The sequence below is a fragment of the Arvicola amphibius genome, chromosome 1 (assembly GCF_903992535.2).
Source record: "Arvicola amphibius chromosome 1, mArvAmp1.2, whole genome shotgun sequence".
In the NCBI taxonomy this organism is placed as follows: Eukaryota; Metazoa; Chordata; class Mammalia; order Rodentia; family Cricetidae; genus Arvicola; species Arvicola amphibius.
In genome coordinates this window covers 149,244,556-149,262,394 of record NC_052047.1, presented here as the reverse complement: position 1 = coordinate 149,262,394, position 17,839 = coordinate 149,244,556, and the positions used below count along the sequence as shown (strand labels likewise).

The following is a 17,839-nucleotide window of genomic DNA, read 5'->3' as shown; positions in this document are numbered from 1 at the left end:
TTAAAGTAAGGAAAGACAAAATAACTTGAAGGACTAGTGGATGATTTCAAATATAAATGAAGTGGAAAGGAGACAAGTATCCAGATCTGGGTGGATTTAAGGATATGGGCAGTTTCAGGTAAAAGATGGAAATAAAAGATTCAACAATATGGGGCTGTAGCGATGGTTAAAGGGTTAAGAACACTTAGGCCCTTGCAGAGAACCTGGGTTCAGGTCCCGGAACTCACTCGGTGGATCACTGCCTGAAACTTCGGTTCCAGAGATCGAATGTCTTTTTCTGACTTCCTCTGTTGTACGTTGGTGTGTGCATACACACACACACACACACACACACATTTATTTTAAAAACTTCCAACAATCTGATTAAACTTGAAGTGTCTGAAAGGCAAAATAACAATAACTCAAGCAAAAACATCTCTTGCAAAAGTTCCTAGGAATAGCAAGTAAACCAAAGCCTGGTTTGTGGAAGGATTCCAGCTAGATTGTCTGGCTGCCATAAATGCAGTGAAAAGAGCCGTGAGCAGAAACAGTGCACTAACAAAGCAGCTGCAGAAACACGGGGGAAGTTGGCAAAATTGTTTTTGACGCTGGAATTTTCAGTTGAGAGTTCCATTATACGCTTTTCAGTACTTCCTACTTAACATCTGTCTCAAAGATTTGTAACACGTAAATCTGCCTGCGAAGTTATGCCTGAGGCCAGGTGGTGGTGGTACAAGCCTGTAATCCCAGCAATCAAAGGCAGAGGCAGGTAGATCTCTGTAAATTCAAGGCCAGCCTGGTCTACAGAGTGAGTGTAAGGACAGCCAAGGCTACACAGAGAAGATACCAATAAACAAACAAACAAACAAATAATAAATAAATAAATAAATAAATAGAAGTTCTGCCTGAGACCAGGACTGAAGTAGACCTTCCAAGATAAAGACTATCATTAGAGACAAACATTTTAGTTTTAAAAAAGATTATTAAATTTTATGTATATGAATGTTTTATCTTCAAGTATGTATGTGTACCATGTACATGCCTGGTGCCTGTGGAAGTCAGAAGAGAGCGTTGGAGACCCTGAAACTGGAGTTAGGATGATTGTGAGCCATCACATGAAAGCTGAGAATTGAACTCAGGTCCTCGCAAGAGCAGCATGTGCTCTGAACCACTGAGCCATCTGTCTAGTCCCGGGGGCATCTATTCTTTTCTTCCTTCTTTCCTTCCTTCTTTCTCCTTCCCCTTCTTTCCTTCCTTTCTTTCATATATGTGAATGTTTTGCCTGCATGTATTTTTGTTCCCCATGTGTATGCAGTGCCCATAGAGGCCAGAAGAGGGCGACCGATTCTCTGGAACTGAAGCTCCAGGTGCTGGGAGTCAAACCTGGCTCCTCTGGAGGAGCCACCATTGCTCTTACTGGGGCATCTCTTCTGCCTCAAGGCAAATATCAGTGAAAGTAGGCACAACAGAATAGAAGATGCTCAATGTTCTAGATTACAGGACCTAAACCATGGTGTAAATATGATCACTTTCGGGAGGATGGATTGCTTACTCAGTGAAGCAGTAAGCTTGCGTTTTTCCCTTTTTCTCTTTTGCTGGTGGAAGTGGAAGCAGGTGACCTAGACACTATCTAAAGGAAGCAGTCTCAGATGCTGAGGACGGAATGAAGATACACTCTCAGTCACTTCTCAGGGAGACTTGACGAGTGTCTTTTGAGCTGCTGACTTTACTCCTGTTGTCTCTTCATGAGCATGGTGGAGGTGTCTATCACGAATTACACAGTTCCAGAACACAACGGTGTAATGTGTGTGTTTTCAGCTGTAATGATGAATAAAAAAGACCGAGGTACCTTTTGGTTGGCCCGCCAAGGTATGCCACTAAGCAAACACAGCACGTGCAACAGAGTTAGTGCAAGAGGGAGGGGTGAACGAGTGAAAGACCCTGTCAGAGTGGGAACATGAGAGAGACAGGCAGAGAAATAAGAAAAAGAAGAGAGTTGGAGAGGAGAAAGAGTCAAGAGAGGAACGAAAATGCAAGAGAGAAAAGAGACAAGAGAGTGAGCTGTGCTTTGGCGAGCACTTTTAAGAGGTGCACATGGCAAGGCAGTGGTGGTGCACATCTTTAATCCCAGCACTCTGGAGGCAGAGGCAGGCGGATCTCTGTGAGTTCGAGGCCAGCCTGGTCTACAGAGAGAGTTCCAGGACAGCCAGGGCTGTTACACGGAGAAATCCTGTCTCTAAAGGCAAAGCAAAGCTAAACAAACAAACAAACCAAAAGGGGTGCACATACCCCATGGCTGACAGAGGAAAGGTACCTGGCGACAGTGATGATGCTTTGGCAGTAGAGACAGCCTGCTATGTGTGCGGATACACTAATACACATGAGACAGGGTTTCTCTGGGTAACAACCCTGGCTGTCCTGGAATTCACCCTGTAGTTCAGACTGGCCTCGAACTCAGAGATCCGCCTGCCTCTGCCTCCCTAGTGCTGGGATTAAAGGCGTGCGCCACCGCCGCCCATCTTCACCTCTTATTCTTGCTCAATATGTTAAATCCAATTAACTGGCCTTTCAGAGTTTTAAAACTGTTAGCCTTGTTTCAATTTACATGTGTCTTGAAGAACTGGCAACAATTTCAGCTCTCCATTTTAACTTTTTCATTTTGAGGGTTCAGAATTCACTCCATCTTTTATCTGAATCTCTTTCACTTTCTTCTTTATGATTTAGGTTTGATGGGGAAGCTCAGCCAATCAAATCTGGCTAGGGTGTGGCTGCCTGGAGCCCATGTAGAAAAACAGGGGTAGATAGGTGCGCGCTCTCTCTACGCGGTGCTTGCTGGACCATTTTGGATTTCGGATCTTCCATTCTTGTAGCGTGAGTTCCCCCTTTTTCAATTATTAAATTATATCTGTTGTTCTTGAGCTGGTCTGGTTATTTATTGTCAACATAGGTTCCAATTTTTAATTTAACGTGTATGGGTCTTTAGCCTGTATGTGTTTGTACACCACTTGTGTGCCTGGTGCCAGTTGAAGCCAAAAGGGGGCATCAGGTTTCCTGGAGTTACAGACCTTTGTGAGCCACCATGTGGGTGCTGGGAATCTATTCCAGGTCCACTCGGAGAGCAGTCAGGGCTCTTTGCTGCTGAGTCATTTCTCCAGCCGGCTCTAAATATTATTAGTTTTAAATTTACTTATTTACTTAGAGACAGGGTTTCACTATGTAGCCCAGTAACTCCCTATATAGACCAAGCTGGTCTCGAACTCAGAGATCCTCTGTTTCTACCTCTTAAGTGCTGAAATTAAAGGCCAAACTCGTTCCAATTATTTTTAGTAACATCTTTTTTTTTTTTTTTTTTTTTTTTTTTTTTTTTTTTTTTATACTGATCTAGCCAAAGCCTCCGTAGACGTACCTCTCCAGCGCTGGGGCAGCTCTTGCGGGTCACTTTTCTCCTCCTCACTCTAAGGTCCACACCTCCGCTGTGCAGGGTGGGGATCAGGTCCCGGCTCCAGGGAGCAGCAGCAGGGTGGTGGCTGCATCCATGACGCACTCCGGGGGGTTAGCCCTCACAAGACAGGCTGGAGCGTCGAAGCTTGTGGCCACCTGGCTGGCTGGCTGGTTTTCTCTCCAGGATCCTCCTGGAAACACGAGGGTCGGGGGCAACACTTCCCAGCATGGTTCCCCTTGCAAATAACTCTGCATCCACCGACCACTCGGGAGCCCACAAGCTCTGGCCAGCTGCGTGGGAGGGACAGCGAAACCAGCAGGCATGCTTCCTGTTCCCAGGCCACAAAAAGGCCACCTGAATGCGCCACCACCATCAGGAGCGCTTTATGTTCCCAACTGCTTCCTCTTGCTCCTGGTCAGCCCTGGCTTCGCGAATGTTAGTGTGGATGGGGTTAGGGTGTGTGTGTGTCCTCTGATGCCATCAGGTGCCAGGTCCTTTTTAACTTTAAAAAAAGTTATTTATTCATGTATATGAGAGCTCTGTCTTTATGAACACCAGAAAAAGGAATCTAATCCCACCACAGATGGGCATGAGCCATTATATGGGTGCTGGGAATTGAACTCAGTGTAGAGTAAAGGGGACAACTGGGGCAGGAAATCAACCAATCACTGAGCACCCTGACTCTGAACCCAGAGTCAGAGAAAAAAAATATCTTTATGCATTTGAGGCTTGGGCCAGGGAAAGAAACCTCTTTATCTCTGAACTCAGAACTAAAGACATGTGCCCTGGCTCTGAAACTAGTGTCAAAGAAACACACTTTGTCCCTGGAATTAGAGCCAGGGAAAGAAATATGCCCTGATCCTAAGATTAGAGTCAAAAAGCTAAAAAGGACCAGTGAAAGCAACACAGTTTGGCTATGAAGTCAGAGCCATCTCTGCTCCTAAACTGACCAGCTAAATTGACCAATCCCTGAGCAGGGAAAATAATTAACCAATCCCTTTCCTCCCTGGGAAAACTCAGCCCCTAAGAACCCGTATATATAGCTGGGCAGTGGTGGCGCACGCCTTTAATCCCAGCACTCTGGAGGCAGAGGCAGGCAGATCTCTGAGTTCGAGGCCAGCCTGGTCTACAAGAGCTAGTTCCAGGACAGGCTCTAGAAACTACAGGGAAACCCTGTCTCGAAAAAAAAACCAAAAAAAAAAAAAAAAAAAAAAAAGAACCCGTATATAAGCCTCTCCACCCCTTCAATTGAGAGCAGAGACAGCCACTCTCCTGGGCTCCTGCTTCCCAAATAAGTCTCTTTCTCAAAAGAGTCTTGGGTGACGACCTTCATTCATTGGCCGGTGCAGAGAAGAAGAACCTGGCTGGGACGTCCCTTAAGGAACAGAGCTGAAAAACCTTGCTGAGACGCTTCCTAGCTGACCTTGCTGAGACGCTTCCTAGCTGTCCTCAGCAAGGCAGAGCAGAACAGAAGAATCTTGCTAGGATGCTTCTTATGGGGGGCTGAGCAAAGGCTAGCAGAGGAAAAGTAACAACTTTTCGAAGGAGCTGGAGAGATTGCTACATTTCTGCTGGGGGCTTCCCAGAGCAGAGTGTTAGCAGAAGAAACATCTTGGGCAGGAGAAGAAGCCGATAGCTCTGCCTGGACGCTCCTCCGTAAGGGAGCAGAGTAGAACTCAGCTTTAATGGCTCTCCAGGAGAGGAGCAGGATCCCCATATCCTGCGGGGAGACCATCCCCCACCGCACCCCAGCTTCAGGTAGCCTGGCTTCCCAATAGTCAGGACACCTTTCCTCCAGGTCTGAGCTGTCCCATTGCAGCTCCAGCCTCCAGAGCTGTCCTATTGCGGCTCTAAGTATAAACTGGCTTCCTGATAAGTCAGAATATCCCAATACCACTACTGTACCACATTCCCCTACACTCAGGACCTCTGGAAGAGCAGTCAAGTGCTCTTAACCGCTGAGCCATCTCTCCAGTCCTGATCTTTGATCATTGTGTGTGTGTGTGTGTGTGTGTGTGTATGTGTGTATGTTTATGTATATATGTACAAGCTCACTCTGTGACAAGGTGGCCTCAAACTCAGGGAGATCTGCCTTCCTGTGCCTCCCTGGAATTAATAAACAGCTACCATTCCATCATGCCTTTTTACTATTTATTTATTTTATGAGTGTTTAGCCTGTATGTATGTGTGTGCTGGTGGAGGTCAGAAGAGGGAATTACTGTTACAGATTGTGTGAACTGCCATGTGGGTACTGGGACAGAGCCATGGTCCTCTGGAAATGTAGAAAGTGCTCTCACTCTGTAGCCCAGGCTGGCCTCGAACTCAGAGATCTGCCTGCTTCTGCCTCCAGAGTGCTGGTATTAAAGGTGTGAGCCACCATGCCTGGTTTGTGGTGAGGCAGCACATCTCGGCAGGAATGTGAGCTATTTATTTCATGGCCAAGACATGAAACAAAGAAAGGGAAAGGCTTAAGGATGTAGCCTTCAAGGACTTTCTCTTTAACTGTGTTTTTACACCTCTTCCCAATAGTCCCTTAGTATAGCATCCAGTACCCCTGTCTCACAGATGGCCAGCCTTTCTCACACCAAGTGTCTGTGCGGCTGTTCCCTCTGTCTGAAGTACCTTCTACTGTCCCTTCTCAGCTGTCTGTACCTCCTCCAAAGAGCCTCTCCTGAATGCAATCTTGTTCTCCCATTGGTGTCCTGCACACTCTGCACACTCTTCCGTAGTTGTGAAAATCCAGGCTGATGCTGTCTTTGGACAAAGCAGACAATGGCATTCTTCCTCAAATGCTTTCTTCTATCAGCTAAAAACTTTTTTTTTCTTTTTAAAAGACAGAATCTCATGTAGTCCAAGCTAGTTTTGAACTCATTAAGTAACTGAAGATGTCCTCAGCTCTGCAATCCTCTTTCCTCTTTTTCCTGGGTGTTGGGATACAGGCATGTTCCACCATACCTGGCTGAACAATTCTTATAGGATATGCCAACCTATGGCATATACCATGTATAGAGTAATTACATTAGGGAAACTCTGATAAAACCAGACAGGGCAGCTGAATGGTGGTGATGCACACCTTTAATCCCAGCACTCAGGAGGCAGAGGCAGACAGATCTCTGTGTCTTTGAGGCCAGCCTGATCTACAATGCAAGTTCCAGGACAGTCAGGGCTATACAGAGAAACCCCGTCTTCAAAAACCAAAATCCGGGGCTGGGGAGATGGCTCCGCGGTTAAGAACATTGCCTGCTCTTTCAAAGGTCCTGAGTTCAATTCCCAGCAACCACATGGTGGCTCACAACCATCTATAATGAAGTCTGGTGCCCTTTTCTGGCCTGCAGATATACATGTAGACAGAATATTGTATATATAATAAATAAATAAATATTTAAAAAAGCCCAAAAACCAACATAATAACAAAAAGCAGATGGGCCACTTTGAGGGAGCTTCAGCAGACTGGCCACTGTTCCTAGAGTTCCATTTAGGAAACTTGACCTTACAGGGGGCAAAATGGGGCTCGAAGACCAGTTTCAAAGTATGTAGCTAGCAGGAGACAAAGCCAGCTTTGAGCTTCGGAGCACTGATGGCAACTGCTGTACAAATCAGATGCATTGCCACTCACACTGGGGACTATTTCTACACCTGCTCCAGACCTCAGGGTGACAGTCTTGCAGCAGGCCACATTTGCCAATGCTACACTCCAGAATTACAAGAAGTAGTCCACACATTTGTCCACAAACCAAATGCATGTTATATAAGAAATCTTGCTGGAAGACACTGGAGATCCAAGAGACAGCCTGCCTCCTGGGTCTAGATAGCACTACAACTGTTTGGATCAAGGTCTAGAGCCTCTGCCCCAAGTCAGACAGAAGAACCCTCTTCTAGTGCTCAAGAGTGGCATTGGTCTCTGGACCCAAGTATTTTTTTTTTTTTTTGGTTTTTTGAGACAGGGTTTCTCTGTGGCTTTGGAGCCTGTCCTGGAACTAGCTCTTGTAGACCAGGCTGGTCTCGAACTCACAGAGATCCGCCTGCCTCTGCCTCCCGAGTGCTGGGATTAAAGGCATGCGCCACCACCGCCCGGCTGGACCCAAGTATTTTTGAATCCAGAGTTGTACTTTGTTGAACTTGGACCATATAAATGAGGCCATGCCCAGGGGCCAGGGAGCACAGGAGAGGCCCGTCAAGGTAGATACAAGGCAAGTCTGCATTTTCTTCTTTTTTTAAGTTTATTTTATGTACATTGCTGTGAAGGTGTCAGATCCCCTGGAACTGGAGGTACAGACAGTTGTGGGTGCTGGGAACTGAACCCAGGTCCTCTGGAAGAGCAACCAGTGCTCTTGACCACTGAGCCATCTCTCCAGCCCCGAACACATCTGAATTTTCTACAGCAACCAAGGGCAAGACAAAAGATATTCATTGCAGAGGCATGACCGAAGGCTGGAGCTACAGGAAGGTGGTAGAACAGTGAGTGCTTTCTAGGCCTGGGGACCAGAAGACACCTGTCTTGATGGATGGCCTTGAGTCTAGTACAATACTTTATTGCTGCTTATCAGCGGAAACCTAATTATAGCATTGCATGACACAAATTATTGCTCCTTCCAGAGTTCTACTGATGAAAAGAGGGTGCTACAGAAACAGGGCCTTTCAAACTCAAAGTGCTGTGGTCATCACACTGTTGGGCCCCTCCAAACCTTGTGTTGACATTTGGTCTATAACTGCCGAGAGGAGGGAGGGAGGCTCTGAGAGGCGACTGGGCTGGGTGTGTGCTCTCTTGTTCTTGGGGATTGAATTAATTTCTGTGAGAGTGTGCCATATTGTTTCTTTTTTTTCCTCTTTTGTCCTCCTATACATGTTCTTCGGCCATGAGGCCCTCACCCGAAGCTAAGCAGAGGCTGGAGCCATGCTCTGAGCCTCCAGAACTCTGAGCCAAAAGAGATTTCTCCCTTCATATGCTATGGAGTCTCAGGTATTTTGTTATACTAAGAGTAAACAGATAATAGATGGAGTTTCATGAAGCTTGCCAACCAACCACTACCACCTCCCTTGCCCAAACAAGCCAACCATTGTCTCATTGAGAAATAAAAGCTGATAGTAGAGTCTTCCTTTCCATCTTTTGGGAGAAGGCCCAAAGGGTCAACCTGTGGCATGTGACCTTCAATATTTGAGTGACACTGGACACTGAACATGTGGGCAGGTACTGAAGCTACAGGGTTTGGGTTCAAATCCTGGCTTTCAAGCTGTGTGGCACGATCGTTGAGCCTAGGCACAGTTCCATCATGTGGGAAGTAGTGTTTCTCTCACCAGTCAATTCAAGCAAAGCTCTAAGAGAGTAGGCCCTGTGAGCTGCTGTTTTGTTACTTGCCTAGCTACTTCAAGGTAGCTCTAGAGAAAGCAACAGAATTCCTAGTTCTCTTTTTGTTTGGTTTGGGTGACAGGGTCTCACTATATAGCTCTGACTAGCCTAGAACTATGTAGGCCAAGCTGCTTTCAAATTCAAACACTTGCCAGTCAGTGCTGGGACTAAAGGCATTTAGTCCTGTCAGAGCTTCTATGGAAGGGAACGTCCAGTGGAGAAGTCAAGGTCTTCCAGGGGGAGGTAACACTGGAGTTAAGCCCCACCCCTTGTCTGAAAGTGACCCTGCTCTCAACCTGTCAATACCGTGTGGCAATCCCAGGTTTGCTTCTGACTCAGTCCCTAGGAGCTCCTTGAGGTTTGAGGCCCTATCTTCCCTGTTCATCTGCGTTCCCAAATTTGATGCTAGGGAAATGTGGTTGAAGTGAATGAATAGAGGCATTTGGTCAAATAAGTGGGGCTCAGAAGGCTGTGGGTGCCAGGTCAAAGGACTGAGAAAGGGTGTGGAGCTCTGGAAAGGGCAGCAGGAGCTTGATGTAGTCTGGGTTCAGTCACAGCATCTCTCAAGGATCTGCCTCATCCTCAAACCCGGAGAGTCTAGCTTTCAATTACCGATACACACCAAGCATAATTTAAAGTTATTTTATTAAAAAAGAAGAAGTGGAGGAAGAAGAACCAAACAGAAAGCCCAACCCAAGAACTCTTGGTTTTGGGTGACTGGGAGCAGCTTAGGTGTCTAGGGAAGGTAGAACCTGGAAGACAGTGGGGGACCTCTGCAGCCTTGGGAAGAACATATGCTCAGGTGCTGACAAGAAGCACGGGCGTTTTCCCAGGCCTCAGGCCCTCTCTGGGGTGTGTGGTCATCCACTTCACACAGGTGGGGGCTCAGCCCCTGAAAAGACAGGTGGGGTGCTCAGTCCCCAGAAAAAGGCAGGGTGGGCAGTATTGGAACGCCCTTGGATCTCTTGTCAAAGTCACCAACCAGTTGGGAAGGAGGAATGGGTGGCCCATCAATGCCATCCCAGAAAGTGGGGTTCAGGCGACACTGGGGTGGCAGGCTCAGATGCAGATAGATGCACCTCATTTGGACACAGGGCTCAAGCCCGTGGGGAATAAAAGGGCCCGAATGGAGCAAGCCCTGAGTACGGGAGGCTGACAGAACTCAGGTAGCCTGGGGGATGCGGGGCAGTGCTCGGATGGGCCGAGGGGGAGGGTTATCCAGGACCGGTTCTGGCTTCGATCGCACACCACCTCGGCGCTTCTGCTTCCGCAACAGATAGTTTGAATATTGCACCTCAGGCATAGCAAGCTTGAGGCAGGCCTCCGTGGTAGGGCTGGCACCGCCACCGCCAGGCAGGTCGTAGCCCATGATGTCCACTTTGCGGCTAGGCTGCCAGGGCTGCAGCTGCTTGGTGCGGATCTGGGCGGCGGGTCGCAGCACCGGTTCGTCGCCGAAGCACCGGCGCAGCAGGCGCTGGCGGGCCTCCCGCAACTCGCGCGCCTCGCGCTCCACGCATGCGCGGCCAGCGCGCGCCACGCGGCGCCAGAAGGTGGCGTTGAAGTGGTCGTAGAGGCCCGCGTCGAGCGCGTTCCAGGCGCGCGCGGCCCGGGCCAGCGCCTCGGGGATGGTGGCCAGGCGTGAGGTGGCGGCGCGCGCGTTGAGCTTGGCGTAGAGCACGTCGTCCAGGTCCCAGGCCAGCAGACGCCGCAGCAGGACGAGCGACTCGTCGAAGTACTCGGCGATCATGACGAGCGAGAAGACCTCCTCCACCTGGCGGATGAGGCCCGCCAGGTAGGCCGCGTCGTCGCGAGGGCTGCGCTCGTTGTCGCCTCCCAGGTCGTAGGCCAGCGTGTTGTGCGCAAACATGGCGAAGTGCTCACCGGGACGGTAGTAGGCCTCGGGCGCGCGCAGGAAGGCCTCGAGCGACGCGTTGGGCACGCGCCGGAAGGCCGGGCAGTACTGGTTGTAGTAGCTGAAGAGCGACTCGAACATGGCGGCGGGCTCGCGCAGGATGGTGACGTAGACGGTGTCGGGCGGCATGAGGCGCTCGAGCTCGGCGCGGTCGAAGCGCAGGTGGCTGGCCAGCATGTGCGGGGGCCGCGTGGCCGGGTGCACGAAGTGCGCCGAGAAGTTGCGCGGGTAGCAGAACTGGTGCTCGCAGCTCGGGTGAGGCAGGGCCACGGTGAGGTTGTGGCGCTCGGCGAAGCGGAACAGGATGTTCTGCACCGTGGTACCCGCTGTCTTGTGAGTCTTCAGGAAGGCCACTGCCGTGTGCTTGGCACGGGGTGGCGATTCTTGCAGAGGCGGGCAGCTCAGAGGGAACAGCTTGGGGTACCTGCAAGGGCCAGGGTGTGTGAGAGGAGAAAATGCAGGGGTGCGGCAATTTGTGGGGACCAAGTGTGGCCAGTGTGCAAAAGTGGACCGACCTGGGCTTTATTCTGCGATAGGAGAAGTCAAGTGGCAGGTAACCTGTAAGATGGGCCCTATGAATGAACACTTGCTACCCCTTCAAGAGGACCCGGGTTCAATTCCCAGGACCCACTTGGTCGCAATTGTTGTTAACTCCAATCTTGTAGGACTCAATGCCCTCTTCTGGCTTTATATGGCACTGCATGGAAACTAGCCCATTTACAATACAAATAAAGGTTTTTTGGGAGGGAGGGAAAGAGCGAGGGGGTAGTAAACTGGGGAGTGTGGTGGTGCCTTGATGGTGCCTTTAATTCCACCCCTTGAGAAGCAGAGGCAGGTGGATCTCTGTAAATTCGAGGCCAACCTGTAGCTCAGAGATTGGCCCACCTCCACTTCTGAGTGCTGGGATTAAAGGCCTGCACCACCACCACCACCACCACCACCGGGCTATTTTATTTTATTTTATTTTATTTTATTTTTTTAGATTTTCAAGACAGGGTTTCTCTGTGTGTAGCCCTGGCCGTCCTGGAACTTGCGCTGGAGACCAAGCTGGCCTCGAACTCACAGAGATCTGCCTGCCTCTGCTTCCTGAGAGCTGGGATTAAAGGACTGCACCAACACTGTCCAGCTAGGATAATTTTTATTAGAAGGAGGCAGGCAGACCATGGGCAGTTAGGTAGAAACCATATGATGACAGTCTCAAAGAAACTTGAGAACCGACTCCATCAGCCTGCTTGAAGAACTAAAGTCTGCAAACTATCTGAACTTTTTCAGATCCCTTTCAGTCAGTCTTTCAGAAAAGATTCTCTGGAAGACACCTTAACTGAAAACCTACAAAAGACCTGGAATCAGGAGTTCTTAGCCACATTTGGATTCATGACTCAAATAAATGGAAAGAGAATAAATGTTTTTTGTTTTCAGTAGCTGCTTTGTGGACTTGGTTTTTTAATTTTTATTTATTTAGCACGAGCGTGTGTGTACACATACACATGTACTATTGCATGCATGTGGAGAGCAGATGACAGTTTTGGAATTTGTTCTTTCTACCTTGTTGAGGCTAAGACTCTTGTGTCTGTCTCTACTGAGTAGGTCAGGTTAGTTGGACTATGCCCTTCTTGCTGATTCTCTTGTCTCCATCTCCCATATCTCCTTAGGAGTTCTGGGATTCGAAGCTGGAGAGATGGCTCAGTGGTTGGGAGCTTCCAGAGAACCCGGGTTCAATTCCCAGCATCCACATGGTGGCTCACAACTGCCTGTAACTCCAGTTCCAAGCTTCTGACAGCCTCACACAGACATACATGCAGGCAAAACATTAATGAACATAAAAAAATTATATATTAAGAAAAAAATTTCTGGGATTATCCAGGCAGTGGTGGTGTACACTTTAATCCCATTCTCAAGGCAGAGGCTGGCAGATCTCAGTGAGTTAGAGGCAATCCTGGAATACATAGTTCCAGGACAGCCAGGCTACATAGAGATACCGTGTATTAACAAGAAAGAAAGAAAGAAAAAAGTTGTGGGATTCAAAATGTGAGTCATCACATGTGCCCTTTGGCAAGCTTGGGATCTGTGGCTGGAACTCCTGGCATCAAGTTCACTTGGAAAACACTTTCACCTGCTGAGCCATCTCCATTTTCTCTTGGGAGACAGAGGCAGGTGGATATCTGTGAGTTCAAGGCCAGCCTGGTCTACAAGAGCTAGTTCCAGGACAGGTTCTAAGGCTACAGAGAAACCTTGTCTCAAAAAACCAAAAGGAGGGAGGAGGAGAGGAGGTGGAAATTTTTAATTAAAAAAAATAAATAAAAAATAAAATTTCTAAATGTTACCATATTAAAAAAAAACCAAAAGGAAAAAAGAGGAAGAAGGAAGAAGAAGAGGAGTAGGAATTAGTCTGTAACCCAGGCAAGCCAGCAGAGGCTGTGTTGCTCAGTCTGCTTTTGAATTTGTGATCCTCCTGCCTCAGCCTTCTGAGTGCAGGAATTACAGGCCTGCTTCCCTAACACCTAGCTTCTCTGCTAAGTTTTTATTTTTTATTTTTTTAAGATTTATTTATATACAGTGTTCTGTCTGCATGCCACAAGAGGGCATCAGACCCATTATAGATGGTTGTGAGCCACTATGTGGTTGCTGGGAATTTAACTTGGGACCTCTGGAAGAGCAGCCTGTGCTCTTAACCTCTATGCCATCCCTCCAGTCCTCTTTGCTAAGTTTTAAGGTTAAAGTGTTTTGAGACAGTTTCACTATGTAGCCTTGGCTGTCTTGGAACTTGCTGTGTAGAATGGACTGGCCTTGAATTTAAAGAGATCCCCCTGCTTCAGCCTCCCAAGTGCTGAGATCAAAGGTATGTATCACCATCACCGTGCCTGGCTATATCTAATATAATTTTTTTTTCCAGAGGCAGGGTTTCTCTGTGTCTCTGTGTAACCTTGGGTATCCTGGAACTTGATTTGTAGACCAGGCTGGCGTCAACCTCAGAGATCCACTTACCTCTGCCTCCTGAGTGCTGAGATTAAAGTTGTGAACTACCTCCACTGGCCTAAGGTAAATTTTAAATGTAGAAATACTGTAAGGGCCAACAGTCCTTGGAGATCCTTGAGGGATCTTACTTTAAGTGTATAGAAATTGAGGACTCAGTCACCAAATCTTTTTCTGTCTTTGTTCTCATTTCTCTTCTTTAACTAGTTCATCCCTTTCGGTGTGTGGGGATTAACATCAAACTTTGCAGCAATACATTGGTTGTTCTTGTTACATGTTTCTATTAAGGTCTTTGGAGACCTATTCATTTATTTATGTGTGCATTTCTTGAGCTTTTGCTGTGTGCTAAGGTATCATTTTAAACCTAAGTATAGCCCTGATGGCATTTTCACCTCTGTTCTTTGATCCTGAAGCAAGGACGTTTGGAATTACTGGTTACCTATCAGATGGGGAAAGGCTTTGACTCACTCCTTATTCTTCTGTACTGTCCAAGCATCAAGTGACAAGGGCAGCTCTAAGCAGGTTGAGAACACCATGGGGATTTCCTGTGTGTAGCTGGTTTAGGCTCAGGATAATGTCTATACAAACATCGTCTATAAAACCAGCAAATCCTTTGGCAAGTGACACTGGGTCTGTTTATACTATTCTCAGGAATACAGGGGAAATTGACACCTTGAAACATCTAGGGATTTGGTGGTTTACACAGGGTATCAGGAACAGACCAATTCTTTTTTTTTTTTTTTTTTTTTTTTTTTGTTTTTCGAGACAGGGTTTCTCTGTGGCTTTGGAGCCTGTCCTGGAACTAGCTCTTGTAGACCAGGCTGGTCTCGAACTCACAGAGATCCGCCTGCCTCTGCCTCCCGAGTGCTGGGATTAAAGGCGTGCGCCACCACCGCCCGGCTCTTTTTTTTTTTTAATTTTTTTTAAATTTTATTTTTGAGACAGGGTTTCTCTGTGTAGCTCTGGAACCTGTCCTGACACTAGTTCTGTAGACCAGGCTGGCCTCAAACTCACAGAAATCCGCCTGCCTCCTGAGTGCTGGGAATAAAAAGTGTGCGCCCAGCACCAATTCTTATTGTTTGGTGCCCTCTATTGGAATGACCAGAGGCTCACACATTGTATAGGTGAGGGCATGATCTTAGAAATGGAGGCCTATGCCCTAAGTAATGGACTAGGAAATTGTTTGCAGGATTTAGGATTTAGGGCAGTTGGTAGAATACTAGCCTAGCATTCTTGTTGCCATGGGTTTGATCTCTAGCACTTCATAAACTTGGTGTCTAGGTGTGGTAGTACACACCTGTATCCCAGCACTCTGGAGATGGAGGTGGGAGGATCAGGAGCTCAAGGGCAGGTAGGTATAGTGGTGCGTGCCTTTAATCCCAGCTCTAAAGAGGCAGAGGCAGGCCAGTCTTTGAGTTTGAGATGAGCCTGATCTAAAGAGTTCCAGGAGGAGCTTTTCGGTTGCAAAAGAGAGCTTTAAAAAGAGCTATGAAGATAAGCAATCTGCACCCAAAAAAAAAAAAATAAATAAAATAAAATAAATAAAAAGGGCTACAAAGAGAGACCCTGTCTCAGAAGAATGAAGCAACAGAAAATGCTTTTGGTGCCTTTGAGGAAGCATTCAGCTGTGATGCTGTAGGAAAGACTCAGGCTAGAGTCAAATCTTGGATAATGATTCTGTGCCTGAGCAATTCACTCACTCTTACAGAGTCCAGTCAGAGCCCGGCTGGCTCTAGAGCAGTGATTCTCAGCCTGGGGGGTCAAACGACCCTTTCACAGGGTTCACCTAAGACCACTGGAAAACATGGGTAGTCACATTATGATTCATAACAGTAGCAAATTTACAGTTATGAAGTAGCAACAGTAATTTTATACTTGGAGGTCCCCACAACATGAGGGACTATTAAAGGGTCGCAGCATTAGGGAGGTTGAGAACCACTGCTCTAGAGGATATGTATGGAAAATACTTTTGGATTACAGGCAAGGAGGAAAGCCCAGAGAACTACAGTTCCTCCTATGGGGCCATCCGTACCCCCTCACTGAGATCTCCCCACTTACCAACTGAGCTGCGACCCCTGGTGGATGAGGAGGCTTATGGTGCTGCACCCTAGTACCAGTAGGAGGAATTTCCTGCGGCTCATCATCGTGGTGGACTGTTGCAGGCGCTGGAGGATGGGTGGCATGCTGGAGTGCTCACTCCTGGACCAGCCAGGGCTTCACTATCCAGGACTTCCTTTACCAGCACTCATGGGGGGTCCTGGGGCTCTGGTAGCAGGGCCAGTGTTCCTGAAAAGCCTGGCAAAACAAGGAAACAGACAGGTTTGCAGTGGGCAGAGGAGCTATGCTCCAAGCTTAGTAGGACTTCGGCAAAAGAGAGCTTAAATGAGTGGGGTGACCAGAGATGCCAGAGTATATCGAATTCCACCTCCATCACCAAGACCCTATCACCTCACTGTCCAGATAAACTCGTGTTGGGTGGAATTACAGGTCTGGGATGTGTCCAGCCATCAAGACTAAAGCTGTTCTGTCTCTTGAGCCCTGTGTGTTTACCTCTCTGACTGTGTCTAACTTGTCTCTGTCATTTGAATCTAGCTCTGCAGGTCTGCCATTAGCAATAACCTGTGGCTCAGGACACAAGTCTCAGTCTAAGATCTTCTCTCTTTCAGGACTCATCATCTGACGCTTTGAGCTAAGGGGTGGTCCAGAGTTCCCTGAGAATAAACTCAGAAACAGCCAACCCTCATCTCCTTCAGTTGGATTAGTGCTACAGGCCTGCTATATTATGACTATCTCCTAATACCACACAGGTATCTCCCACTAAGCCAGTGATGAAATGGGGTGCTAAGTGATGATGGTCACTTGTTCATCGTCACACAGCCACTTATAGCAGACTGGGAACTCAAAGCTACTCTTATTTCAATTTTTTAAAAGACAGATGGGTCTTACTTTGATAATCCTGACTGGTCTGAAGCTTGCTATGCAGTCCAGGATTCCAGGATGACTTCAAACTCAGAGATCCACCTGCCTCTGCTTCCTGAATGCTGAGATTAAAGGTGTAACTTTATATGAGCTATTCCCATTCAAAACTGATTTGTTCAAGCTAGAGAGATGGCCCAGTAGTTAGGAGCACTGGCTGCTCTTCCAGAGAATCCAGGTTTGATTTTTAGCATCCATATTGTGGCACACAACTTTGTGTAACTCCAGTTCCAGGAGATCTGACACCCTCTTCTAGACTCTGCAGGTACAAAGCATGCACATGGTGCACAGATATACATGTAGGCAAAACTCCCATGCACATAAAAAAATAATTTAAGGAAACCTTATTTTTCATCCCTGCCTGGTCTGATAATTCTGCATGCTTCTGCGCTCTGAGCCCTCCTGCTTGTCTCACTGCCTTAAGGGCCTGGAACTATATCCATAGGGAAAGGACTTTAACCCTGTCTGGATTCGATATCCAGACATCCAGAAAGGTGACTCCATCAACTGACTGGTGCAGGTGCTTGGCCAAGGCAAAGGAATGGGGTGGAATGGGGCAGGGATAGGGTTTTCTTTCTTTCTTTCTTTCTTTCTTTTTTTTTTGGGGGGTTTTTCGAGACAGGGTTTCTTTGTGGTTTTGGAGCCTGTCCTGGAACTAGCTCTGTAGACCAGGCTGGTCTCGAACTCACGGAGATCCGCCTGCCTCTGCCTCCCGAGTGCTGGGATTAAAGGTGTACGCCACCATCGTCCGGCCGGGGCAGGGATAGGGGAATAAAGATACATCTCTGAGGATTCCAGCAGGAGATAAGCCTTCATTCTAGGGCAGAAGAGGGAGAGAGGCAAGAGAAGGGCTTGGTTTCTGTATAGGCTTTCTTTCTTTTCAAGAATGCGTTGGCAGTTCAGGTTCAACATTAGCTCCTGCAGCCATGCCTGTCCCAGGCCAGAGTGGGTCTGTTTTACTCCTGAGTGTCTTGCGGGTTCAGACTCCGCATCAGGCCTCACACTACTCTCCTGGAAGGGAAGGAGGGTGTGGAGTCTTAGGAGAATATGCATGGATCTGGAACTAGGACACCTGGTCCCAGGAGGGATGAGCTAACGCTGGCTCTGGGCTTGGCTTACAGTTTCTCTCTTTTGTGCCCCCTCCCCTGTAAATCCCAGATTACCCATAAATCTATCTAGGTGGAAAGATGTCCTGTTTACAGTTCCCCTT

General features: G+C 47.8%; 1 protein-coding gene across 1 annotated transcript; it reads right to left on the bottom strand.

Annotated features, from left to right (window-relative positions):
- Nucleotides 1-9,443: 9,443 nt before the first annotated feature.
- On the bottom strand, nt 9,444-14,189 carry Gal3st3 (galactose-3-O-sulfotransferase 3). Its single transcript, XM_042054419.1, has 2 exons — nt 14,122-14,189; nt 9,444-11,104 (listed from the first exon to the last, which is right to left on the bottom strand). Exons 1-2 carry the CDS (start codon nt 14,187-14,189, stop codon nt 9,931-9,933), a joined length of 1,242 nt encoding a protein of 413 aa, XP_041910353.1. The 3' UTR covers nt 9,444-9,930.
- Nucleotides 14,190-17,839: the final 3,650 nt, after the last annotated feature.